Raw genomic sequence first — 27763 nt, 5'->3', positions numbered from 1 at the left:
ATCAAGTTTTATAATTTTACTTTCTACTCTCAGGTTGATCAGAATATGGTCAGAAAAATGGAAAACATATGGTTGATATATTTATTTATGATAATACTAACATCTATGTGATCGTATTCAGTAATAGTGATAGTACCAACTAGTGGCAACAGGAAATTCTCAGAATTACAGTGTCCTTTGTCCAACCAAACAGTAGTGGTAGTAATAACAAAAGTACATAACCCATTATTAGTGTAAAATTTCAGAAAATGCATAAACAAAGGAAGGTATGGGAAAATCTGAATAAGCAACAGCATATAAGAGACAGCATTTAACATTACAGAATACAGATTTGGATAATTATGTAATTTGTACTGCTATAAATTGAGTTGTCATGTAGGAACAGAAACCAAAACCAATTGAATTTCAATTTAATTTTATTTGTATAGTGCAACATCATAACAGTACAAGTATACATATACAGCAATAGTAACAACTAATACAAACTAATACACTAGCTATTAAACACTTTCCTTCTGTGCAATACCATACAATGTGCAATATTCCACACCATAATGGGCAATATATATATATATATATATATATATATATAAAATATATATATATATATATAATATATATAATGTGCAATATATAATATACATAATGTGCAATATATATTACACTGTATATAGCGCCATATTTATTTGCAAATGTACATACTACTCAGTCCTATGTTCAAATTGTATATGTTTTAATAATTGTATTTTTTTTGCACAGCCATTGGAGTTGGCTGTTTAATCGTCAATCAAGACATTCATATCTATTCTACACTAACTTATAGAAACTAATACAAAGGAAGGTAAGGGAAAACCTGAAGAAGAAATAGCATATAAGCGACAGCATTTAATATTACATAATAATATACATAAAACTATGTAATTTGTACTGTTATAAATGGAGTTGCCACATAGGAACAGAAACCAAAAACAATTGAATTTCAATTAAATTTTATTTGTATAGTGCAACATCATAACAGTTATCACAGACTGACAAGTTTAAATAGAGTAGATCTCTCAGGTAGAGACAGATCTATACTGAGAGAGAAAGATGTATAGCAACATCAATACTAACAACAACAAGTATAATACTACGAGTAATAATGATATTGCTGATGAAAATGACAACATAAACAGCCATAAAAAATATGATGATAGTAACAATAATATCAAGCAGGGTGTCAAGCAGGATCATAGTCATAGCAGCAGGCACAACCAGTATCCATGAGAATGTGCAAGACAAAAGGCACAAAAACTGCAGGGAAGAAGCACACGTTAGTAACATGACATTTATGAATTTTTTCCCCCCATAGTTTTGAGTTACAAATATGGGCTTTCATGTAAATGTCCAAAAAATCAGCAGGACACCGCAGGGAATCGAACCCCATCCCAGTAAACCAGGAGTACCATTACCAGTATCTTTTGCTTTCTGACACTACATGAAGGTAAAGCAAAACCTGCACTAGCAACAGCATATAAGTGCCAGCATTTCATGGCATAGTTGTAATTTACGTTTTTTGCTAATTGTGGATGACTTTGCAGTTTGTGCAGTTTTGATTGGTTAATGTTTGAGATATTTTTCATTAATAAATGCTGTTGTAATGCAGGAAAAGAAACCTTAACACACATTACTACATTAATATGATAAATTAAGATTAAAATGCATAAATATACAATATTATATACACATTATATATTAATTTAAAAGATTCCATAAAACAGATGGTACAGTTATTCAAGTTGTCCCTGTTCATCTTCCAAACTGCTGGATGTAAATGAACATAGAATCCCTTCATGGTCACTGAAATATGTTGGCAAGACAACAGACTGTACATCATAATGTGATGTTTTCACATACACATGATCAATTAATGTGCCTTTTTCTGTTGTTGCTTGTTTGACAATTTGGATAAACCCTTGGTCAGTCATGAATTTGCAGATTGATGATGATTTCAAAATATTGTCATTGAAGTCTCCCATGACAGCAATGGTGTTACTTTTGTGATTCAGCCAATCAACTAATTTGCCAAGGTTTTCTTTAAACAATGTTATGGTATATGATGGTGGTCTATATATAACTGCAGTTAATATATCGTATGTAGTGCAGTGGTAAACCAAACATTCTAAATTTACATTTGGTACCTGGATAATACTGTATGCCAAATTCTCTGCACTATACATGCCAACTCCACCATGTTGTTGGTCTTGAATTTCTTTTAATAAGGGGTTGCTGCTATTGTAGGACAAACTCCTTGGATGATTGTGAAAAGCATAACCATCCATTTTTACAGTCTCCAATGAGGAAACTGCAGGCAGCCATGTTTCGGTAACAGCAATACAGTTAAGCTGCAGATGCTGTGTACACAAAGCCAAATCAGTTACATGTTGAGTCAAATTTTGCACATTCATCAAAAACACATTAAAAGGTGGTGTAGTGAAATTACAACCTGTAATCTGTGCCTGTGTCGCCAAGAAGGGAGGCATTGTTGCAATTGCATCCTGAATGTTGTCTTTGCAGTATATGGCTTTCTCGTTAAAATCCTGAATAACTAAACCAGACAAACCTCTAACTCGACTTAAAGCCACATATGCTTGACCAGCTGCAAAGATTTTCTTCAGTGAAACTACGGCTTTATCTACAGTAAGTCCTTGGACTTTATGCACTGTACAAGCCCAGGCAAGCTTTAGCGGAAATTGCCGTCGCAATCCACCATGTTTAGTCACCCTTTCCTCTTCTGGTTCAATGCCCGTGGAACCTATTTCAACAGCGGAGGCAAATGCTGAGCGTTTCCTCCTTTGTGTTCCCACCCGATGATCATCAAACTTAACATAAATCATCTGTGGGAACTTATCATCATCATCTGGATAAACTATATGTGTGATTGTGCCGCACACACCGTTCACTAAACCATCGTCGACATCCAGATTTTTTAACAGCATTACACGAGCATCTACTCCCAAAAGCAGGGTCTCATCCAGACATGTATCATATGTTCTGCTATGATGTCCTTCCTTCAACTCAAGCTTGCCTGTTTTTTTACTATTTACAAAATCTTTTGCCTCTATCTTAACATATTCAGGACAACTCTCCAATAACTGTTTAATATTATGCTCATTTACTTGTCTGTTGGTAGGAAAAATGTGTAAAGCTGAGCTGACTTCACCGGTTTCACAGCGCTTTAGTAATTGGACATCCGAATCCAGCATCGGGGTCCCTTTTGAACGAGTTCTCACTCTGTTCAACAACTCCGCAAACACAACATCTTTTTGTCGGACTACAGTTTTTAGTTCTACAATCTGAAACTGAGTCCACAAGCCAACACTGATATCATCTAAATACAATGCTTTCCCTTTCACTGGAGGCAACTGATAAAAATCCCCAACTGCAATTATGCTAACATTTCCAAACGGGGAATAGTCACCAGACTGTTTAATTTGTCTTAAACGTCCATGGATGTAGGCCAATAGTTTATGATCAACCATGGAGATTTCATCAATTATCAAAATCTGCAAGTTACTATATTTAGCACGTAAAGAATTTAGCTTTTCCTCACCCAGTGGCGTGTAAGGCAAACGCACATCTTTACCAATGCTAAATGAAGTGTGAATAGTACCTGCATGTAAATTGTGTGCAGCTATCCCCGTAGGAGCAGTTAGCAAAACGCAAATGTCGTCCGGATTGCGACATCCTCTTGACAACAACCTCATTGCCTCGTACTGAATAGCCTTTATTAAGTGGCTTTTACCTGTCCCTGCACCACCTGTAACAAAAACGCGCAACGGAGCTATTTTTTCCCCATTAACTTTACTCAAACACCACTGTCTAATCTGGTAGAATATAGACAGCTGTGTTTCATTAAGTGATCTAATTAAGGCCAAGCCATCACTTCTGCACAGAACATTCTGCCTTTTCTCTAAATGAGAAACTTCTCTATTACTAACTGCTAAATCCGGAATACTTTCTACAGGCTCATCTGAAGGTTGATCACTCTCCCTACGCTCTTCCAAACACTGTAGACGCTCCTGTTCTTGCTCCGGACAGAGCTCACACCAGGCGTCTTCTAGAACTGCATCAGCGTCAACCGAATTCTGGATATTATCCAACTCTTCAGCATCGATTTCAAATCTGCTGCGATTTGAATCGACAATTGACTTAACCGAATGCAGCACTCCATCATTTAATGTCACATGACCATGACTATAGAATTGTTCAAACGTCACAAACCCTGGCGGTTTCAGGTGCACATCTGTGCGAAACGGTAAAAACAACTGCATAACACTCTGATAAAACAATTCTGGATTCTTGGTTTCTGAAAAGCGCGCATAACGAACAACTGCAGGTTCGGAACGTATTCTTTTCAAAATGAAACCACAACTGTTCTCTAGTTCTATCCTGTTGACAGACATCTCGGATTTGCTCAAAACACGGTACTCAGAGGCAAATGTTGCCATACACATATCATTAAAGGTACCGTCTCTTGGCCTATTCTTATATCTGTCAACAGAACTAGTCATCCACATATCGTCTGTGGTAAGGTCATGTGATGATGCCTTTTGTTTTAACACAGATAAAGGCAAACTCATTTTAACAGCGCTATCCCCGACTGGAACAAAAACAACTTTCCTAGAACACTCCTTCAGACGCATGCTAGTCAACCTGTAGACAGCCTCTTGTGCAGACACATCTCTATTGTGTAAATACACACTTCCTAAATTTTTAAGCGCATCTTTAGCACTACCATTCCCTCTCTAGCAGCTTCCCTCTGTGCATTCCCCTAACAATAATCCCATCTCACGCTCTGCTTTTGAAATGTAGGAAATAATATACACTACACAAGCATACGCGTCAACAACATATTGGATATCAATATTCGCATTCCAGCATTTTAAAAGTGGTTTGCTATATTGATTAATCCAAACCTCATTAGCTTGCCTTCTTAAAACAACATGCGTCTTCTTAGCGCAAATATTGTACGCTTTCTCAAATATCCTTTGATCTATGTGTAAATGACTAAACAATTGCTCTACACTGTCAAAACTGGCATTGTCATCTGAAAGGGCCATTTTAATTTTTGTTGTAATGTTCACTGCCATTGCTTTTTGTTCTAATTTTTTCTGTTTCCTAATTTTGCATGCACAATCTGCCAATTTTTGTGCTCCATCTTTCTGACATGTGCATGTTTTATCCTCCTCCTCATCATCAATAGGCGGGCGAGATATAAAAGTTCTCGCAGACGGAGGTTTAGGAAAATTAAAACGACAAACAGTTCTATTTTTTTGCATGTTTTAGAATGCCGTTTGGAATGCTTTTGCACAGATGAAACTGTGTCCAATAGTGTCTCATCTTGTGCAGGTAATTCACATGTTACATAATTATCAATAAATTGAATTACCTCTTCATCAGTATTTTTATCAATTATTGGCGCATTTTCTATCCAAAACAGGCAGTGAACATGTGGTGAACCACGCTGCTGGAATTCAACCCTATAGAAGTAATCTATTATTTTGCCAATGGGATTAGATGGAGACATTAAAACCTCTTTCAAAAAACAATGCCAGCGAAAATCGAACATCCTCGCTGCAGTAACGGGATTACGCCGCAAAAGTTCACATCTATCTGCCCACTCCAGCTCTTCGGCCGTCTCTGTCCTACCTTCCTGTTTCAAAATGCTATTCAAAAGATTCTTCCACCGCATATCAGCAGAAGAAAATGAACAAAACCACGTCGGGATCCCCAGCCTGACGAACACAAGCCAACAAGTCACGCTGCACGCCCTGCCAAAAGATGGGGTACCTCTAATAGGTTTAAGAAAGCGATACCCATCATCAAACTGCAACAACTGCTTTAATTGTTCCTCATCATTTAATACACTCGTGGTTATTTTTTTAAATTGCCCTCCTTTTCCCTTCCGTAATGCTATTGATACATTTGACACAACCTGTTGGACCTCAGACATGTACTGAGCAAAGAAGATATAATCAACATTTTGTGCAAATCTACCATCAGCATGTAAAAATACGATTATTAAAATAACGGCAGAGTCAAGCGATGAGGTCTGCTGTCGTGGTACGTCCCAGATCCCGTCGGAAACAACACCGGGAAACATTTTGCTTCATTTGAATGATCAGACAACAACTTGACAGGAGTGTTGCCTTCTGCTGGAGCTAAATTTAATATGTTGTCAAAATATTGATCAAGGGCTTCTTGACCAATGTCAACAGGCATAAGACAAGTGTCCTGAAACATACAATGTTGTTGTCTGTCATGCAGAAGCTCACCTTCCTCCGCAGCAGCAATACTGTCATCACTACCATTACCATCTACTGCTGCACTATCCTGTTGTGCCACACTCTCTCTTGTTCCCTACAAAACTCATTTAACCATGCTTCATTAAAATCTACATCCTTATAATGTACATTAGTCCGTTTCAAATACTGTAAAGCCTGCTTAATGCGCATACTATCAACAAACTGGTACTCATAATGCCCCTTGTATGTGAGTTTGCGCTTCAGTTTGACAGGTAGCAAAGACCCATCCATGTCCGAACGCGGCAGCAAATTGCTCGTCTGCACAATATTAGCAGGAACACACGTTACAGGCCCATGGATGCCATTTTGCCCACCTTTAGGCAACGCCAGCAACTTCATGAACGGAATATGCAGCGCAATTAAATGTTGCTCTAAAGTATTCAAGCATGCCAATTCTGGTGGAATACAACACGTCGCCAAATTATTTAAAGCAGATTCAGGTGGCATTATACCTCTACTAATTTTATTGTGACAGCTCAAACAAATCCACAACTGACCCCTAGCTGTATCTAACCACTGACATGGCAATACACAATCTGGATTACATTTATGCAAATACTCTTCACTAATACATCTATCTGCAATTAAACCTATTTCTTTTCTTCTACTGTAATCCTTCCTTCTACAAGGTAAAACTTGATGACAAAACAACCCTCTAAAGCACACACAACAGACAAACTCCGGGCCATCATTTACTTTACCCAAAAACTGCTTCATAACTAAATCAAACTCCTTTAATGTTGCTTTTATACGTTGCCTCCTCAATTTCATACGTGCAATAACACGCTGCCTATGCTGACGATTTCTATATTTCTTTCTACTCCATTTCTTTACTCTGTCCCTGTGTGAAAGATTTATCTTATATTTAGTTTTACTAAATGTCTTTACTCTGTCCCTGTGTGAACGATTTTTCTGATATTTAGTTTTACTAAATGTCTTTACTCTGTCCCTGTGCGAACGATTTTTCTGATATTTAGTTTTACTAAATGTCTTTACTCTGTCCCTGTGCGAACGATTTTTCTGATATTTAGTTTTACTAAATGTCTTTACTCTGTCCCTGTGCGAACAATTTTTCTGATATTTAGTTTTACTAAATGTCTTTACTCTGTCCCTGTGTGAAAGATTTTTCTGATATTTAGTTTTACTGAATTTCTTTACTCTGTCCCTGTGTGAAAGACTTGTCTGATATTTAGTTTTACTCATTTCCTTCAATTTTTCCTTGTACCAACTTTTTGCCTGATAATTCATTTTCATCTTTTCTAGAAATTTCTGCCTGTTTTCCTGATATTTGATTTGTTTCTGCAACTTCTTTTTCCTTACAAAGTACTTAGATGGAGACTTAACATTTAAGCTATTTGGGGATTGGGCCTTTACAGATAGTGTACTACACTGCTGTTCCATTACATTTTGTTGAATAATTTCTACCTCAGCATCACAACTTGACAAAGCAACTGAAGTCAAAGTGTCTGCACAAACACTACGTTCTCTGAAATTGTACCTAGACCCACCCACTTTGCAATACCCATAGCAAGACTGCACGCTTGGCTGCTGAACACAAACAACAGTCTCATAGTGGTTACCATTGCAATTTTCTAAATAAATTCCCTGATTTGACAACGGTCTGTATTTACAACTATATTCAAGCCAGCGATTGTCACAGTAAGTGAATATACCAACTCCCAAAAAATCTGCTGCAGCTTGAATCTCCACTTCAGTGGCCCAACTACCGACATAGGCCATTTTTGACACACTGAGATATTCCTCCATTGAAGAATACTCAGTTCTCAAAATACCACCATTAGCTCTCAAATGCTTTACAACAGCAAGTCTAATTTTCCTGTGATACTTCTGTGTACCACACACAGCCTGACTAACTGCTCTAAAGAAACAGTTACCATCGCTAACTATTTTCTCCTTCAGACAAGGAGCACCCAACGGACCAACTTCTGTAGAAACTAAATCTACTTTCTCTGAATCAACATTTAACTGTTTGCACAGAGTGTCTACAACTTCCCCACAAAGTGGATTAAACTGGAGCCCTTTACTCACAACATCAGCTACAAAAACAACATCTGAATTAACTGCAGCAAAATCACTGTTTTTCGACTTCTTTGATGAAGACACACTGCTTGATGTTTTACGCTTTATACTTGTGCAGCCAACTGTTGGCTGAACAGGTAAACTGCAACCCGACTGACTTGCCCTGCGTTCTACTACTACCTTTGGACCGGATAACGTACTACTGGGTGGAACTGGACATCTGGGGATTACACAAACACCAGCAATCTCAAACTGTTTGGGAGGTTTAAATGATGTTGCAAATTTGCAGATGTGCCCAAAAACATCATCTAGGCAAGTGAAATACACAACAACACTCTTCCCTTCCACATCCACCATCCCATCCGCACTGCGCGCATGCGAATCAACCACAGCAAAACGACCACCTTCACCAATGATTGCACATGTATTTCCACCCAATGTCAGAAAACATGTGTGATATTTACTAAACATCTTATCTAATCCAGATCTGAGACTGGTGATTACACCAGCATCAATCAGATCACCTGTCACTACATCAACATATCCAGAAACACAATCCCCATACTCAAAGTCAAATGTCTGTCCATCAATAACAGAGTGTCGGGGCAAATCTGGAACACTAAGCAGTTCCGAAACCTCACTGGTCACATTGCTGTCCCTCAACGTATTGTAGAGCTTATTACCTAACACAACAACCTTGTCCAGATTGTTGGTCTGCCATGAAAACACGCTATCAATGGAGTGTTTTGCTACTGCTACCAAACTGATAGCCATACACTGAACTCCAGCGTGTTGAAACCGAGTATCTGCCTGATGGAAAGATCCCCTGACAGAACTTGCATTACTCTGTGAACTGCCACCCTCGACTACAGCTGCAGTTGCAACTGTGACATCAACATCTACATCTGTCAGCAATGTAGCACTGTCCATGTCAGGATCAACTGAACCGGCTGTCAAAGACACACTGCTAATAGCATACCACTCTGCACCCAAAGACCTCTTAAGATCTCTGATATGGTACATCAGGTCACGCACGGATGTGTTGAAAACAGCTACAGGTCTGCCAAAACTAGATGCCAGCCCAGATGCATCACGAGTCCCCGAATCAACTACCACAAAGTACTTATTGTGATGAATAATCGCACTGACTGAACCTTGGAGGTTTAACAAACACATTCCATCACTCAGCAAAGTTTCCTGTAGCTGTTCATACATCACACTGTCGTCATCCAAAAACCCAAAATCTCCGTACACTGGCGAGGTAACGTCTACCTTCCACTTTCTGCCAAACACACTACCCTGTTCAATCAATTTACACAGTTTAATCTCAACACTGTCCTGGCTTCCTTCAGCAACTAAACTGGCCAACTTGCTGCCTTCTGCACAGATATCATCAATATCTTTCCCTCGCCATGTACAAACCGGAGCAATTGCATGTTTTATCGCAGCTACAACACTACCCGCTATTGATACATTTACGTCCTGAGTTAATGGTGCTGCTGTGAGTTTACCGGAAACTACTGGTGCTATTGGCTCGTTTTCTAAACACCTGCAAGAAATGGGGTTAGCGTCATACTCATCTTTGACGGATCTTGGTGTGCTGACTTCCTCCTCGTCAGCTGTGGCAGGTGATGGGTCTGGGAAGGCATCCACCACGCCTGGTGTCACCGGGGCCTAAAGAAAAACAAAAAGAAAAAAACATGTATTTGTTACTTACATGTTACTTTCAACATACACTTGTGAACCTTAAAGTTGTGTTGTATTTAACTTTAATATATACTGTATCAACAAGAAAACAGCTTTGCATGCACCATTTAAAACACATTTGTGAAATGTGTGATATAACATGCACCAACCTCCTCCTCCTGCGCAGCAGCAACCACTTCCACAGCCGTGGCAGGTGAAGGCTCTGGGGATGTGTCCACCACGCATGGTGTCACCTGAGCCTAAAATAATCAAACAAAAATTAAATATTGTGTATTAACAAAATACAACTTTTACACACACACACACACACTCAAATGAGGTCTTGTCATTTCAACATGTTCAACTTTGTCAACTTGGTGCATACTGAAATATCTTTGCATTCTCCATTTAAAACACATGTGTAAATGTATGGTGTAGCATGCACCAACCTCTGCAGCAGCAACCACTTTCACAGGACTGGCAGGTGTGGGACGGGGACACACCTCCACAACACTAGGTGTTGCCTCAACCTGAAAACAACCAACACAAAATGTAACTACAAAAATGAAATGTAAAGTTGCCATGTATTTTCTAATGATCTAAATAACAGACGAAATACAGCAAACACAAAGAAATATTAAATTATTGCTGCCTGTCTGTCAAACTGTACAAACCAGTAAAATATTTAATATAATAAAAACAAACCTGGCGCTTTGCAGGTCTCCTCTTGCAGGCAACAGCTTTCCGCCTACGTTCCACGACAGGTTTCTAATGTAAAGAAGGAAACCAAATAACCTTTAAAACTATATTTGGGGAAAAGCTCCTTTTGGGCTTAAGCAAATTTTAAAGGGTGTTAATTTCAGGAAGAAGCAGAAACCAACGGATACAATCTGAATGCAAATTACCGTTTTGTCATGTGGAACAGCGGTGCACTCAGGGGTAGGAAGATGGGAAGGGACAACAGCATCCATGACAGCCAACATGGAACTGCTGAACCTCACGGGGTTCAGCGGGATGAAGCACTCCTTCAGCACGACAGGAGTAGCAACAAACTAACATATAAAAAAAACACATAAAACAGTATTAGACAATTTCTTTCATCTATAATCAATGGACAAATAACCAATTAACATATCATAACTATTTATGTAAAAGCATAACAAACCTGCTGTTGAACCTTCATCTTTTTCGGTGCACCAGAGGACTGTGCAGGTTCCTCAGGTACCGGTACGTTCCTCTGTAATGAAAAACAGCAGATATGTTAAAAAGAAGTACCCACTCACCATAACAGAAATAAACTGCTGGGAGAAAATCAGTCTCAACACCAAAATTACAGTGTGCAAATATTACCTTCCTGCCCCTCTCCACAGACGTCCACTCGTAAGGGTTAGAGGGGCGAGGCACGATGACCTCTCCCCTCACAACGACCCTTGGAGTGACGTGACGAACAGGCAATGATGTCTTGGGAGCGGCCTGCGGTTTCGGTACAGGCACCTCCAGTGACTCGTAAGCTGCAGCCCACAGCAAACGAGTGAGGACCACCATGCCTTCGCCATCACTCAAGTGAACCTGACCAAAAGTTAGAGTAATACATTTAGTGATCATAAAGTGTACTCTCAATTTGCATCTGCTATGAACTGAACTACTGCCATGTGTACATCAAACTTTTCCATTTCGTCACAATATAATCTACTTACACCATCTGGGCTCCACAGGTCCAAGTTGTTCAAAGGGAAGTGGCCAGAAGACGAGAAGTACTTGATACCTTAAAAAACAACAAGAAGCTGATTAATTATTTACATACTTAAAATAGATTATCCTTTTTAAATTACAAAATAATGACTATTATGGGCAAAATAATAATAATTCATTTTAAACATACCCATTCTTGCTGCCACTCGATGGAACTCTTGACGCATGAACTCTTGTAGCTGAGGATCAACAGTCAGACGTGGCACAAAGTCCAACACAAAGACCTGCACGTAATAATAGTTGTTCATTAATAAAGTACTTTTCCTCAAAATGTCATAACCTTTAAAATAAATGTACATTATACTGTAATAGCTCATGGAACCAAATTAATCCTAGTACGAAAAGGTGCAATAGTAAATACAATATAATCAATAACCTACATTGGGCCAACGACTGCGGGCACTGTACAGGAGCTTCTGGAAGTCAGCTCCTGCCTCAAGGGGGGTCCGGCTGGCTGTCAGGTTGTTGCTGGGGGCCATGATGCAGACTGCGTCCGGGGTCCGAGGTACGACAGCGTTGCGTAACTCGGTCCTCAGGTCGGACGCACAGGCCCCCGGTGTGGACATGACACCAAAGGAAAGCATTCCCTCTGGCATCGGCACAATCCCGTCTGCAATGGAGCGCAGATGGGACGCTCCTACAATAAGAACAAACTGGGGAGGGGGCACAGAAGGAATATCATTAGAATGAAAATCACTAATCAATCATCAGAGCAGATATTTTGTTTATAAATTGCGAAATGCATTACCTTCTTATCAGGAGACTCAGCAGGGATGACCAGCTTGTGTTGGCGGCCCGTGACTGAAACTGGCCATTTCCTCACACGATGGCGTGTACCGGTGCCACGGCCTATTATAAAACACAGAAACAAACACCAAAATAAAACTTAATTAACCACTGCAAAATTAGTTACGACACATACACACCTTACACATATAGGCAGAATAGTTGAATGAATGAAACGTGTACTTACGAGGAACAAAGTCACGATTGGGCCACTTAGGTTCCACGGTAACCTTCTCGCGCTCTGCCTCCCTCCTCCGAGCAGCCTCAGAGCGACGAAAGGACTTGCCACGTGGCATCTAAAAGGATGCAAGAATAAATTATAATGAGTTTTAATCACACTCACGAGACACTTTAAGGCAGGGGTGTCAAACTCATTTTGGTTCAGGGGCCACATACAACCCAATTTGACCTTAAATGAGCTGGACCAGTAAAAGGCATAGTTAATAATAATTATAATAATAATAATAATAATAATAATAATAATAATAACGCAGGTCTGCAATGATGAATGAAATGATCCGGATGTAGTAAAACGCACAGACTCAGAGCTTCAGAGGGTTTTAAACCGTTTCAATGTCCTACACAAATATAAATGTTTAAACTTCAGTCAATATATACATAATGCACATCATTAGATCATCAGTTATAGAGTCTCCACAATTCAATCGCTCACTTCATTTTACGGAAACTATAAACACCAAAGTAACGTTATAACGTTGATTCATTCGGACTTAACACGGTAAACAACAGAGACGGTAAACAACTCTAAAGCGGGAATAAAGTCTGTACGGTCTGTGTCCGTTCCTCCATTAAGAGTCCATGTATCACTACAAAAGGTTTCCTTACATTAATATCATCATGTATAGTCCGTCACTCACGGTCTGTTTACTGTCTGTACGCCGGCCGGATGACGTAAATATGCAGCTGACGTAAAGCGGCGTTCACGTTCACTGTCATGGCTGCGGCGCATATAAACCAGCAGTAGAGCTAAAATGTACCGTAAGTTACTATTACCATACGAAACTGAAGAGAAACAGTACAGTTAGAGAATATTTCCATATGTGCTGAGCAACAGTTTGTGCTAAAGGAAATAAACGCAGGTCCCCAATTCAGTGTTTTAAGCAAATACACGCCGGACAATTATTATAAGTTTTACGGTATTTTATTTACTGTTAGTGCTTTGTTCAGCAATGCATCATATTCATTAACATAAACATACATTATTATCAATAATACAGATTGTAATTGTTAAAATTAAACTCACCGTAGAAGGCAAATCCTCTGCTTCCAAAGTGAATGAATGTGTGTGTGTATGTATAGATATATATATATTTATATATATATATCTCTCTCTCCAACTCTCTCTCAGTATCTCTCCAACTCTCTCCAACTCTCTCCAACTCTCTCTCAATATCTCTCAATATCTCTCAGGGTTTGCGTACACAAAAACAGCTCCGTATCTCTCTCTCTGTTGTTGTGCTAGCAAGAACGACAGTTAGCTTACGGGGAACCTATATAGGCTACTGGCGAGATTCGAAAAGTTCCGTTCAACCAATCAGAGCGCGGTACAGGAAGGTGGGCTGGATCATTACGATGAACCGTGTTGTACAATAATGTGAAACTGGACATTAATTATCTGATAACAATGTTTAGTACTATTACAATGTTTTATAATTTTCAGAAGTAAATATATATGTGTCTGTTAATTTATTTTAGCTAAAATAAAAGATATAGCCTAAACCCTCAACCCAGCATGAAATGGTTCAGTCCTACCAATGTGCAAACCGTAATTTCTCATTAAAAAAAAACAGAAAAACAACCGGAAATAGAATGTCAAAATAAATGTCATATTGAATGCTTTCATTATAAATTATGTAATGGATTTTTTTTTTTAGTAATTTCGTACCATAAACACAAAAGCGCTAAACAGTAATATGGTTTAAGTACATTAAATATCATGATTAATAAAATTGCAGTTTACAACCTCCCCATTCACTTACTGATTTGTTTACATTAAATAAACACTATCAAATTAATGACGGCTACAGACACTTATAAATTAAATAATTTTAGCATATTCATATACATTTTCCACTACAAAGTTATATGTGTTGTCAACAACACAAGACTGTATGAAAAACTCTCAATTTTCGTGTGGTGACCTATCAACACATGGCTAATTTTAATATTCAAATGAGCCATGTGTTCACAACAGGCGTCAGGCACAGTTGCTAGGTTACCACCAGGCTGTCAATCAAGCTCTCAGCCACAGAGAACTTAACCTTACCCTTTATCTATCCAGATAAAAACATTAAGAACAGTTTCTGTATGATGTTTATTAGACCTATGTAATCTGAATTGGAAGGGCAGTTGTCATGAGCTGTATCTTGTATATTTATTATTAGCTATGTGGTATGTGTATGCACCTTTATGTAATCTGCTGGAAAAACATTAAAATATAAAACCGGATCATACCAAAAAATATCTGCTTGCGTGTCCCGTGTATGCAAAGTGTCCTCCTGTTTGATGTGGAGGAAAGGGCCACCCTAATCTGGAGTTGTAACAAAAGTAATTATTTGTTTGTAAGTATTTATGATTCTGAAATTGATGACTTAAATATAGATGTTCATTTATACTTCTTCATCCATTCAAACACAGAAATACAGTATTACTGTCCAGCTGTATCTTTACTGCCAACTAAAGCTTGTTTACTAATACTTCAACATATCAGGACATAGGATGTGTTTTCTGTGGTACAATATTTCTGGAAATATGAGGCGAACTTGGAGACATTAGACATTAATCTCCTATTTTATAAAAGTGTTAAATGCTTAATAACCACAGAAACTATTTCAATTTTTTAAATAAATTTATTTATTATTTTCGTTTAATTTGTTGGAGTTTCCTCCTGCTCCTCCTCCTCCTCCTCCTCCTCCTCCTCCTGCTGGCCTGGCTCCCCACTGGCCTGCTGCTCCTGCTGGCCAGGCTCCCCACTGGCCTGCTGCTCTGCGACTGCACACATGGACACAGATAAAAATAAATCTTAATTTTATCACTCTTTGATCCAATCAATAAAGAACACAAATATATTCACTCACTCAAAAAGCAGACTTGTGGTCAGTTGAATGTTAATCTATTATCTACTATCACACAAACACACATTATCTGTAGCATGCAAACCACAAAACACCAACACTTACCGAGAGGAAAGGCCACGGCCAATTCGAGGTCCTCCTCCAGCTGCTGGGTGGCCTTGTGCAGCTGCTGGGTGGTTTCCTCCAGCTTCTGCCTCAGCACAACCACCTGCTGCTGGACAGCCCTCAGCTGCCTGAACTGGCGTGCAAGCCCACCCATGGCCCTGGCTTGGGCCTGGAGGACCCGTCTATAAAGGGCAGGCCTCGGGATCTCAAGGTCCATACACGCATACTGTAAATAACAAACAACCAAAGTACATATCAAGCATATCATGATTGATATATGCATATATACATAGAGTGGCCATTTGTCCGGATTTAGGATGGACAGTCCGGTTTTTAAATGCCCTGTCCGGCTGCAGGTCCAGCCTTAAGCCTGACACTCATTTGTCCTCCTTGTGAGAAAATAACAAAAAAGTCCACCTTTTGACACATTACCTTGTTAGTTTAATACTTATTGGCTAAACATGTGTATCAAAATAAGTAATTTCATTGGTTACATTTTCTTGTAGTGACCTGTGAACACATGGCTAATTTAAATATTCAAATGAGCCATGTGTTGATTCGCCGCAACACACTTACAGCAGTTGCTAACCCCAGGCTGTCAATCAAGCTCTCAGGACACAAAACGTAAAGTTAACTAACAATGGTTGTTGGACTGAAATTCTGAAAATGCTCATACTCCCTTTATCTATCCAGATAAAAACATTAAGAACAGTTTCTGTATGTTTATTCGACCTATGTAGTCTGAATTTGAAGGGTACGTTGTTTGGTGTCCCTGTGTATGCAAAGTGTTCTCCTTTTTCATGTGAAGGAAATGGCCACCCTATATGCATCGTACATCAGGAGCAGACAGGAATGCTGTGTTAATTAACGGCGCAGTGAGCCGCTCTCTCTCCCGTTCAAAGTCTATGTAGCTCACCCAGCAGTCTCCCTAGCTCTACAATGTCTCTCTTCAACGAACTTTAAAATATAATAAGCGAACCAGAGCATCCAAACCAGAGTATTTCCTTCACTTGAATTAAACAGCAGTGTTTCAAATAGATGTGTTCGTTTGCAAAACGTGATAGGATAAGTTTCGTTTTCTCTGAATGTGTCTGGAAGCAGCCGCAGTCTGCAGGATATTGGTCTAATTGACGGGTGAACATACTTTTATAATTAAACGTTTCATTACTTTAAATCAGTAACATTAATGCTGGACGTTAGCATGTTTAACCCAAGTCAGGACCAATGCTAATAATACAAACCCACGTTTCATACTTACTGCCGCCAGCTGGAAGTCCACCCGGATGGCCTCCAGCTCCGGGTCACTGACTTGCGGGAGCCGGTCTGGGCTGGTGATATTGCTTCTCTCCGTCATTTCTGTAGAAAAACAACACAGTACAAAATAAACAACCTACAAATAACATCCTCAACATTAATATAGAAACATACAGTGAAAACAACACAAAGTGTCATGCCTCACAGCAACGGGCAGTTGCGACTTACTTGTCCGCTGCAAAACCAGTAATGACCGGATCCAGGAGCCCGCGTGGAATTGGCGCTGGTATGAGATCTCGCGTTTCTGAAACTGTTAGTGCGGGAATGCAGAAATTCAAAAATAAACGGGATTTTAAGGAGACTAATATTGTCAATCAATAATCACACTTTCAATTCAAATGGCTTTATTGGCATGACGTTTGGAATTAAAAATAATAATAATAACAATAAAGGAAAACAATATTTACAATAAATTAATTATAATCTATACTGTAACTATTATTGACTCCACCACAACCACAGTCACAATCAATCAATATCAGTGAATAGGTAATTAATTACAATCAATCAATCAATCAATCAGTTTGTGTCAACTAAAAATGTCATTAAAACAGTAGTAAAGTAACTACAGTTAAAACAAGTAGTCTGTTGTCAATATAATAGCGAAAACAAATTATTAAATATAATATAATATTAAAAAATTAAATAGATAGATAAAACTGTAAATGTGTGTGTGTGTGTGTGTGTGTGTGTGTGTGTGTGTGTATTAAAAAGACAACAAAAAAAAAAAAAAAAAACAACTAAAACAATCAATTATTTTATACATTTACAGAGTTTCCACTGGTTGTACTCAGTTCGTGGCATGAGGAGACATATTTTGCTGCAATAATTTGACTTTTGGGCATTTCTCCCAGTAAATAGGGGAGTTTCTGTGTGTCTGATAATAATTCGAAGTCGGGGTATATTTGGGAAATGTCTCTCTTAAAGTTTTGAATTTAGGGCATGAGGTTAGAAAGTGCAGCTCTGTCTCTACCTGTCCTCTGTCACACTGGGAGCAGAGTCTCTCCTCTTCTGGTAGCCAGTTCTGTCTATGGCGACCCATTTCTATGGCCAGGCTGTGTTCACTCAGTCTGTACATTGTCAACATTTTTCTTAATTTAAGACATTTTATTGTGCTCAGGTAATTTGCCAGTTTGTATTCTCTTTTTAGGGTCATATAACATTGTAATTTATTTGTGTTTTGCTCGTTTCTTTCCAGTATTCAATATATTTTTCTTTTAATTGTAATTTTTCTTTTTTTTTTACTTAATAACTTCCGTCAAAACATCGTGGATGTGGCATGGCGTCCTGTGTCGTGCATTTTCGATCCTTCGCCATGAAAGAGGGATTCGTCATAACTTCTGCGTACATGATCCGACAGCAAAGTAACTTCACTTGTCTGATAAGAGTCCCGCCCTGAACGCATAGTGATAGCGCCACCTAGTGGCAACAGGAAGTAAGCGCTGCAGGGCGATTTTGAGCCGATTTACGTGACATTTTCCTGTTGTGGTCCCCACGCGTTACGACGGCACGCGACGCGGCCGCAGCGCGCCCCGAGTTGCGTGGAGTGCGAGGTCCCGCCCAACGCTGCTTGCAGCTTTAATTATTATTATTTTTAGGACCCTTTGACTGCATTTTTACCCCCCTGAACATATACGAAAAGTCAATTTTATTTGGCAAAGTTGTCAGGCCTGGTGAAAATGCGGAGTTTACATGTGTCACTTTCGGGTCTGCCACTAGGTGGCGCTACTATTGAGAAACGAATTTTCACTTTTTTGTTACTTCATAACTTTTGCATATTTGCTCGCACATTCAAAAAACTTATATCCACGCGTTCGGTGAATGGAGCTGAATCTCTCCATATAGGCCCCGCCCACTTCCGCCTATAATTTTTTTTCGTTACAGTGCGAAATGTCGTTAAACTACTTTTTCGTGTTCCTCCTACACGCTTTGTCCGATTCGCACGAAATCTTCCACCTAGCACCTGGGGACCGCCCTGGCAAAAAGGCTAATTTGAACATTTTTGAAATTTAAAAAAATAAGCACGCTATAAAATTCCAACTTCCTGTAGATTTTTCGTCAAAAAAGGAAGTGGACCATTTCTCCACATTGGTATGTCCGATTGACACCAAACTTGGGTCCATAGTTCCTCATGTCTTCCTTAAGCATCATGCACAATTTCAGGCCATTGCCACTAGGTGGCGCTCTTTAAAATGAAGAAGTTTATATCTCTACAACGGTATGTGTGATTAAGATGAAACTTGGTACGATGCTTCCCCCTGGCTCCCTGAGGCTCACATAAAAAGGACAAAAAAAATACGCCACTAGGTGGCGCTCTTTTGGCATGAAAAATCACTGTGCGGAGACCATAATAGTTATGAATATGAAATTCACAGGGCACGTGTAGAGTAGTGCCTGAAGCTCACATACCAAAAATCGTGTTTGTCCTGTGTGTAGCGCCCCCTACAGGATAAAAATACAGCAGCCCCGGCGCCACGTTTCACCGATATGTACGAAACTCGGTAGGCCCGTTTAGAATGTCGGGACGTACAAAAAAGCCTCTTGGACCCATACCCGACACCCCACAGGAAGTCGGCCATTTTGATTTAAAGTTTCGATTTCGGCGAACTTTTCGCGTTGTATTTGAACGAACTCCTCCTAGGGAATTTATCGAATATGCTTTAAAATTTGTGAGTCCACTCAAAAAATGGTGCTGATTAAAAGTTGTGCTATTTGTGCATGTACGTTGAAGGGCGTGTCCGTGGCGTGCCCTCAAACTTGGCCATAGTGAATTCCGTGCGCATTTTCGGTGATTTTTCGCGTTGTATTTCAACGAACTCCTCCTAGGGAATTTATCGGATCTACTTCAAATTTAATCAGCGCAATCCAAAGACATTCATGATTAAAAGTTGTGCTATTTACGACATTCCGTCAAAAGGCGTACCCGTGGGGTTGCGTTGAATTTCGACCATTCACCATAAACAGATAGTACTCAACTTCAGTGTACAGTCCCACCCTGAACACGTCCTCATAACTTCAGCGTACATGATCCAATCTCAATGAAACTTCACGTGTTTGATAACAGTCCCACCCTGAACACGTCTACATGACAATATTAAGACATAGTGATAGCGCCACCTTCTGGCAACAGGTGGTAAGCGCTGCATGGCGATTTTGTGCTGCGTTACGTGAAATGACCGTGCCAGTGACGACTTGTCAAATTCAGCGGATTCGCCATGAAATGCCACTCATAACTTCAGTGTGCAATGTCCAATCTCCAGTGAACTTCATATATTCTGTAACAGTCTCGCCCTGAACACGTCCTCATAACTTCAGCGTACGTCGTCCAATCTCAATGAAACTTCACGTGTGTTACGACAGTCCCGCCCTGAACTTGTCTACATGACAATATTAAGACGTAGTGATAGCGCCACCTTCCGGCAACAGGTGGTAAGCGCTGCGTGGCGATTTTGAGCTGATTTACGTGACATTTTCATGCTGTGGTCCCCAAGTGTTACGACGGCACGCGACGCGGCCGCAGCACGCCCCGAGTTGGGTGGGGTGCGAGGTCCCGCTCAACGCTGCTTGCAGCTTTAATTAGGGACCTCGCAAGCGACCGCTGGAGGTCCCTATTGTTTTTGGTTCGTTTCTTATTATTATTATTATTATTATTATTATTATTATTATTTTTAGGACCCTTTGACTGCATTTTTACCCCCCTGAACATATACGAAAAGTCAATTTTATTTGGCAAAGTTGTCAGGCCTGGTGAAAATGCGGAGTTTACATGTGTCACTTTAGGGTCTGCCACTAGGTGGCGCTACTATTGAGAAACGAATTTTCACTTTTTTGTTACTTAATAACTTTTGCATATTTGCTCGCACATTCAAAAAACTTATATCCACGCGTTCGGTGAATGGAGCTGAATCTCTCCATATAGGCCCCGCCCACTTCCGCCTATAATTTTTTTTCGTTACAGTGCGAAATGTCGTTAAACTACTTTTTCGTGTTTCTCCTACACGCTTTGTCCGATTCCCACGAAATTTTTCACCTAGCACCTGGGGACCGCCCTGGCAAAAAAAGCAATTTGAACATTTTCGAAATTTCAAACAATAAGCACGCTATAAAATTAGCACTTCCTGTGGAATTTTCATCAAAAAAGGAAGTGGACCATTTCTCCACATTGGTATGTCCGATTGACACCAAACTTGGGTGCATAGTTCCAGGTGTCTTCCTTAAGCATCGTGCACAATTTCAGGCCATCAGCACTAGGTGGCGCTCTTTAAAATGAAGACGTTTATATCTCTACAACGGTATGTGTGATTAAGATGAAACTTGGTACGATGCTTCCCCATGGCTCCCCGAGGCTCCCTTAAAAAGGACAAAAAAAATACGCCACTAGGTGGCGCTTTTTTGGCATGAAAAATCACTGTACGGACACCGTAATAGTTATGAATATGAAATTCACAGGGCACGTGTAGAGTAGTGCCTGAAGCTCACATACCAAAAATCGTGTTTGTCGTGTGTGCAGCGCCCCCCTACAGGATAAAAAAACAGCAGCCCCGGCGCCACGTTTCACCGATATGTACGAAACTCGGTAGGCCTGTTTAGAATGCCGGGACGTACAAAAAAGCCTCTTGGACCCATACCCGAAACCCCACAGGAAGTCGGCCATTTTGATTTAAAGTTTCGATTTCGGCGAACTTTTCGCGTTGTATTTGAACGAACTCCTCCTAGGGAATTTATCTGATATGCTTCAAAATTTGTGAGTACACTCAAAAAATGGTCCTGATTAAAAGTTGTGCTATTTGTGCATGTACGTTGAACGGTGTGTCTGTGGCGTGAGGTCAAAGTTGGTCACTTTGAATTCTTTCGTCATACAAACTGATAGAAAAGTTCAGCTGGGACTGTACATTAAACCGCGTGCCAGTGACGACTTGTCCAATTCAGCGGATTCGCCATGAAATGCCACTCATAACTTCAGTGTGCAATGTTCAATCTCCGATAAACTTAATATATTCTGAAACAGTTTTGCCCTGAACACGTCCTCATAACTTCAGCGTACGTGGTGCAATCTCAATGAAACTTCACGTGTTTGATAACACTCTCGCCTTGAACATGTCTACATGACAACATTCAGACATAGTTATAGCGCCACCTTCTGGCAACAGGAGGTAAGCGCTGCGTGGCGATTTTGAGTTGATGTACGTGACATTTTCATGTTGTGGTCCCCACGCGTTACGACGGCACGCGACGCGGCCGCAGCACGCCCCGAGTTGGGTGGAGTGCGAGGTCCCGCTCAACGCTGCTTGCAGCTTTAATTAGGGACCTCGCAAGCGACCGCTGGAGGTCCCTATTGTTTTTGGTTCGTTTCTTATTATTATTATTATTATTATTTTTAGGACCCTTTGACTGCATTTTTACCCCCTGAACATATACGAAAAGTCAATTTTATTTGGCAAAGTTGTCAGGCCTGGTGAAAATGCGGAGTTTACATGTGTCACTTTAGGGTCTGCCACTAGGTGGCGCTACTATTGAGAAACGAATTTTCACTTTTTTGTTACTTCATAACTTTTGCATATTTGCTCGCACATTCAAAAAACTTATATCCACGCGTTCGGTGAATGGAGCTGAATCTCTCCATATAGGCCCCGCCCACTTCCGCCTATAATTTTTTTTCGTTAGAGTGCGAAATGTCGTTAAACTACTTTTTCGTGTTCCTCCTACACGCTTTGTCCGATTCGCACGAAATTTTTCACCTAGCACCTGGGGACCGGCCTGGCAAAAAAACTAATTTGAACATTTTTGAAATTTCAAACAATAAGCACGCTATAAAATTAGCACTTCCTGTGGAATTTTCATCAAGAAAGGAAGTGGACCATTTCTCCACATTGGTATGTCCGATTGACACCAAACTTGGGTGCATAGTTCCAGGTGTCTTCCTTAAGCATCGTGCACAATTTCAGGCCATCAGCACTAGGTGGCGCTCTTTAAAATGAAGACGTTTATATCTCTACAACGGTATGTGTGATTAAGATGAAACTTGGTACGATGCTTCCCCATGGCTCCCTGAGGCTCCCTTAAAAAGGACAAAAAAAATACGCCACTAGGTGGCGCTCTTTTGGCATGGAAAATCACTGTGCGGACACCGTAATAGTTATGAATATGAAATTCACAGGGCACGTGTAGAGTAGTGCCTGAAGCTCACATACCAAAAATCGTGTTTGTCCTGTGTGTAGCGCCCCCTACAGGATAAATAAACAGCAGCCCCGGCGCCACGTTTCACCGATATGTACGAAACTCGGTAGGCCCGTTTAGAATCTCGGGACGTACAAAAAAGCCTCTTGGACCCATACCCGAAACCCCACAGGAAGTCGGCCATTTTGATTTAAAGTTTCACTTTCGGTGAACTTTTCGCGTTGTATTTGAACGAACTCCTCCTAGGGAATTTATCGGATATGCTTCAAAATTTGTGAGTACACTCAAAAAATGGTCCTGATTAAAAGTTGTGCTATTTGTGCATGTACGTTGAAGGGCGTGTCCGTGGCGTGCCCTCAAAGTTGGCCATTTAGATTTTTTTGGTCATTTTCTGTGATTTTTCGCGTTGTATTTGAACGAACTCCTCCTAGGGAATTTATTGGATCTACTTCAAATTTAATCAGCACAATCTAAAGACATTCATGATTAAAAGTTGTGCTAATTACGACATTCCGTCGAATGGTGTGTCCGTGGCTTGGCATCAAAATCAGCCATTTTGAATTCCGTGCTCATTTTCTGTGATTTTTTGCCTTGTATTTGAACGAACTCCTCCTAGGAAATTTATCAGATCTGCTTCAGAATTGGTAAGTACAGTCACAAAATGGTGCTGATTAAATGTTGTCCTATTTGAGACTGTACGTTGAACGGCTTGTCTGTGGCGTGAGGTCAAAGTTGGTCACTTTGAATTCTTTCGTCATACAAACTGATAGAAAAGTTCAGCTGGGACTGTACATTAAACCGCGTGCCAGTGACGACTTGTCCATTTCAGCAGATTCGCCATAAAATAGTGCTCATAACTTCAGTGTGCAATGTCCAATCTCCGATAAACTTCATATATTCTGAAACAGTTTTGCCCTGAACACGTCCTCATAACTTCAGCGTACGTGGTCCAATCTCAATGAAACTTCACGTGTTTGATAACACTCTCGCCTTGAACATGTCTCCATGACAACATTCAGACATAGTGATAGCGCCACCTTCTGGCAACAGGAGGTAAGCGCTGCGTGGCGATTTTGAGCTGATTCACGTGACATTTTCATGTTGTGATCCCCACGTGTTACGACGGCACGCGACAGCGGCCGCAGCACGCCCGAGTTGGGTGGAGTGCGAGGTCCCGCTCAACGCTGCTTGCAGCTTTAATTATTTTTAGCACTTTTGATTGCGTTTTTGCCCCCCTGAACATATACGAAAAGTCAATTTTATTTGGCAAAGTGGTCAGGCCTGGTGAAAAATTTTATATTCTATGCGTCGCTTTCAGGTTGACCAGTAGGCGGCGCTACTATCATAAAAAATGCGTTTAGGCTAATAACTTCTGCATAGTTTGTCGCACATTCAAAAAACTGGTATCCACGCGTTCGGTGAATGGAGCTGAATCCCTCCATATAGGCCCCGCCCACTTCCGCCTAAATTTTTTTTTGTTAGGGCGCGAAATGTCCTTAAACTACTTTTTCGTGTTCCTCCGACACGCTTTGTCCGATTAACACAATTTTTTTCACCTAGCACCTGGGGACCGCCCTGGCAAAAAAAGTAATTTTAACATTTTTGAAATTTCAAACAATAAGCACGCTATAAAATTAGCACTTCCTGTGGATTTTTCGTCAAAAAAGGAAGAGGACCATTTCTTAACATTGGTATGTTCGATTGACACCAAACTTGGGTGCATAGTTCCACATGTCCTCCTTAGGCACCGTGCACAATTTCAGACCATTACCACTAGGTGGCGCTCTTTAAAATGAAGAAGTTTATATCTCTGCAACGGCACGTGTGATTAAAATGAAACTTCGTAGGATGCTTGCCCATGGCTCCCTGAGGCTCACCAAAAAGGAAAAAAATCAGGCCACTGGGTGGCGCTCTGGTGGCAGGATAAATCACTGTGCGGAGACCGTAATAGTTATGAATATGAAATTCACAGGGCACGTGTAGAGTAGTGCCAGAAGCTCACATACCAAAAATTGTGTTTGTCGTGTGTGTAGCGCCCCCTACAGGATAAAAAAACAGCAGCCCCAGTGCCACATTTCACCGATATGTATGAAACTCGGTAGGCACGTGTAACAAGCCAGGACGTACAAAAAAGCCTCTTGGACCCATACCCGAAACCCCACAGGAAGTCGGCCATTTTGATTTAAAGTTTCACTTTCGGTGAACTTTTCGCGTTTTATTTGAACGAACTCCTCCTAGGGAATTTATCGGATATGCTTCAAAATTTGTGAGTACACTCAAAAAATGGTCCTGATTAAAAGTTGTGCTATTTGTGCATGTACGTTGAAGGGCGTGTCCGTGGCGTGGCATCAAAGTCAGCCATTTAGATTTTTTTGGTCATTTTCTGTGATTTTTCGCGTTGTATTTGAACGAACTCCTCCTAGGGAATTTATCGGATCTACTTCAAATTTAATCAGCACAATCTAAAGTCATTCATGATTAAAAGTTGTGCTAATTACGACATTCCGTCAAACGGCGTGTCCGTGGCTTGGCATCAAAGTCAGCCATTTTGCATTCCGTGCTCATTTTCTGTGATTTTTTGCCTTGTATTTGAACGAACTCCTCCTAGGGAATTTATCGGATCAACTTCCAATTTAATCAGCGCAATCTAAAGACATTCATGATTAAAAGTTGTGCTATTTGCGACATTCCGTCAAACGGCGTACCCGTGGCGTTGCGTTGAATTTCGACCATTCACCATAAACAGATAGTACTCAACTTCAGTGTACAGTCCCACCCTGAACACGTCCTCATAACTTCAGCGTACATGATCCAATCTCAATGAAACTTCACGTGTTTGACAACAGTCCCACCCTGAACTTGTCTACATGACAATATTCAGACATAGTGATAGCGCCACCTTCTGGCAACAGGTGGTAAGCGCTGCATGGCGATTTTGTGCTGCGTTACGTGAAATGACCGTGCCAGTGACGACTTGTCAAATTCAGCGGATTCGCCATGAAATGCCACTCATAACTTCAGTGTGCAATGTCCAATCTCCAGTGAACTTCATATATTCTGTAACAGTCTCGCCCCTGAACACGTCCTCATAACTTCAGCGTACGTGGTCCAATCTCAATGAAACTTCACGTGTGTTACCGCCACAAAATACGAATTTGCTATAACTTGAGTGTACATTGTCCAATCGGCTCCACACTTCAAATGCTTGATAACAGTCCCGCCCTGAACTTGTCTACATGACAATATTAAGACATAGTGATAGCGCCACCTTCCGGCAACAGGTGGTAAGCGCTGCGTGGCGATTTTGAGCTGATTTACGTGACATTTTCGTGTTGTGGCAGCGCACCCCGAGTTGCGTGGAGTGCGAGGTCCCGCTCAACGCTGCTTGCAGCTTTAATTAGGGACCTCGCAAGCGACCGCTGGAGGTCCCTATTGTTTTTGCTCGATTTCTTCTTCTTACCTATTATTATTTTTAGCCCCCATTGACTGCATTTTTGCCCCCTGAACATAGACGAAAAGTCAATTTTATTTGGCAAAGTGATTAGGCCTGGTGAAAATGGGGATATTACATGCGTCGCTTTGGGGTCTGCCACTAGGTGGCGCTACTATAATAAAAAATACGTTTAGGCTAATAACTTCTGCATACTTTGTCGCACATTCAAAAAACTTACATCCACGTGTTCGGTGAATGGAGCTGAATCTCCCCATATAAGCCCCGCCCACTTCCGCCTAGAATTTTTTTTTCTAGAGCGCAAAATGTCCATAAACTACTTTTAAGTGTTCCTCCTACACGCTTTTTCCGATTCACACGAAATTTTTCACCTACTACCTGGGGACCGCCCTGGCAAAAGGCTAATTTGAACATTTTTGAAATTTAAAAAAATAAGCACGCTATAAAATTCCAACTTCCTGTAGATTTTTCGTCAAAAAGGAAGTGGACCATTTCTCCACATTGGTATGTCCGATTGACACCAAACTTGGGTCTATAGTTCCACATGTCTTCCTTAAGCATCGTGCACATTTTCAGGCCATTGCCACTAGGTGGCGCTCTTTAAAATGAAGAAGTCTATATCTCTACAACGGTATATGTGATTAAGATGAAACTTGGTATGATGCTTCCCCCTGGCTCCCTGAGGCTCCCTTAAAAGGAAAAACAAAATACGCCACTAGGTGGCGCTCTTTTGGCATGGTAAATCACTGTGCGAATACCGTAATAGTTATTAATATGAAATTCACAGGGCACGTGTAGAGTAGTGCCTGAAGCTCACATACCAAAAATCGTGTTCGTCATGTGTGTAGCGCCCCCTACAGGATAAAAAAACAGAAGCCCCGGCGCCACGTTTCACCGATATGTACGAAACTCGGTAGGCACGTGTAACATGCGGGGACGTACAAAAAAGCCTCTTGGACCCATACCCCAAACCCCACAGGAAGTCGGCCATTTTCATTTTCATTTTCACT

General features: G+C 40.6%; 2 protein-coding genes and 1 pseudogene across 2 annotated transcripts; all 3 read right to left on the bottom strand.

Annotated features, from left to right (window-relative positions):
* Positions 1 to 1648: 1648 nt before the first annotated feature.
* Positions 1649 to 11140, bottom strand: LOC127371799 (uncharacterized; annotated as a pseudogene).
* A 16-nt stretch (positions 11141 to 11156) lies between these two features.
* Positions 11157 to 13474, bottom strand: LOC127371798 (uncharacterized). Its single transcript, XM_051414878.1, has 9 exons — positions 13458 to 13474; positions 12799 to 12907; positions 12574 to 12674; positions 12206 to 12478; positions 11956 to 12049; positions 11771 to 11838; positions 11424 to 11642; positions 11239 to 11310; positions 11157 to 11174 (listed from the first exon to the last, which is right to left on the bottom strand). Exons 2-9 carry the CDS (start codon positions 12905 to 12907, stop codon positions 11157 to 11159), a joined length of 954 nt encoding a protein of 317 aa, XP_051270838.1. The 5' UTR covers positions 13458 to 13474.
* A 1987-nt stretch (positions 13475 to 15461) lies between these two features.
* Positions 15462 to 18583, bottom strand: LOC127372336 (protein FAM9A-like). Its single transcript, XM_051415916.1, has 4 exons — positions 17294 to 18583; positions 17070 to 17167; positions 15812 to 16037; positions 15462 to 15623 (listed from the first exon to the last, which is right to left on the bottom strand). Exons 2-4 carry the CDS (start codon positions 17163 to 17165, stop codon positions 15499 to 15501), a joined length of 447 nt encoding a protein of 148 aa, XP_051271876.1. The 5' UTR covers positions 17166 to 17167; positions 17294 to 18583; the 3' UTR covers positions 15462 to 15498.
* Between the last annotated feature and the right edge of the window lie 9180 nt (positions 18584 to 27763).

This window comes from Dicentrarchus labrax, unplaced genomic scaffold (genome assembly GCF_905237075.1).
Source record: "Dicentrarchus labrax unplaced genomic scaffold, dlabrax2021, whole genome shotgun sequence".
NCBI classification, from domain to species: domain Eukaryota; kingdom Metazoa; phylum Chordata; class Actinopteri; family Moronidae; genus Dicentrarchus; species Dicentrarchus labrax.
The sequence above is the reverse complement of the archived record's forward strand: the minus strand, read 5'-3'. Positions and strand labels throughout refer to the sequence as shown.

Bases quoted from the DNA above. Each gene is read 5' to 3' on its own strand.
- LOC127371798 (XM_051414878.1), bottom strand. From the start codon at position 12,907: ATGCCACGTGGCAAGTCCTTTCGTCGCTCTGAGGCTGCTCGGAGGAGG. The intron at 12,479-12,573 runs GTAATGCATTTC...CCCCCTCCCCAG, and splicing joins CTGAGTCTCCTGATAAGAAG to TTTGTTCTTATTGTAGGAGC. The intron at 11,643-11,770 runs GTAAGTAGATTA...ACTTTTGGTCAG, and splicing joins ACCTGTGGAGCCCAGATGGT to GTTCACTTGAGTGATGGCGA.
- LOC127372336 (XM_051415916.1), bottom strand. From the start codon at position 17,165: ATGACGGAGAGAAGCAATATCACCAGCCCAGACCGGCTCCCGCAAGTC. The intron at 16,038-17,069 runs GTAAGTATGAAA...TGTTATTTACAG, and splicing joins TGGACTTCCAGCTGGCGGCA to TATGCGTGTATGGACCTTGA. The intron at 15,624-15,811 runs GTAAGTGTTGGT...CCATGTGTGCAG, and splicing joins GGCCGTGGCCTTTCCTCTCG to TCGCAGAGCAGCAGGCCAGT.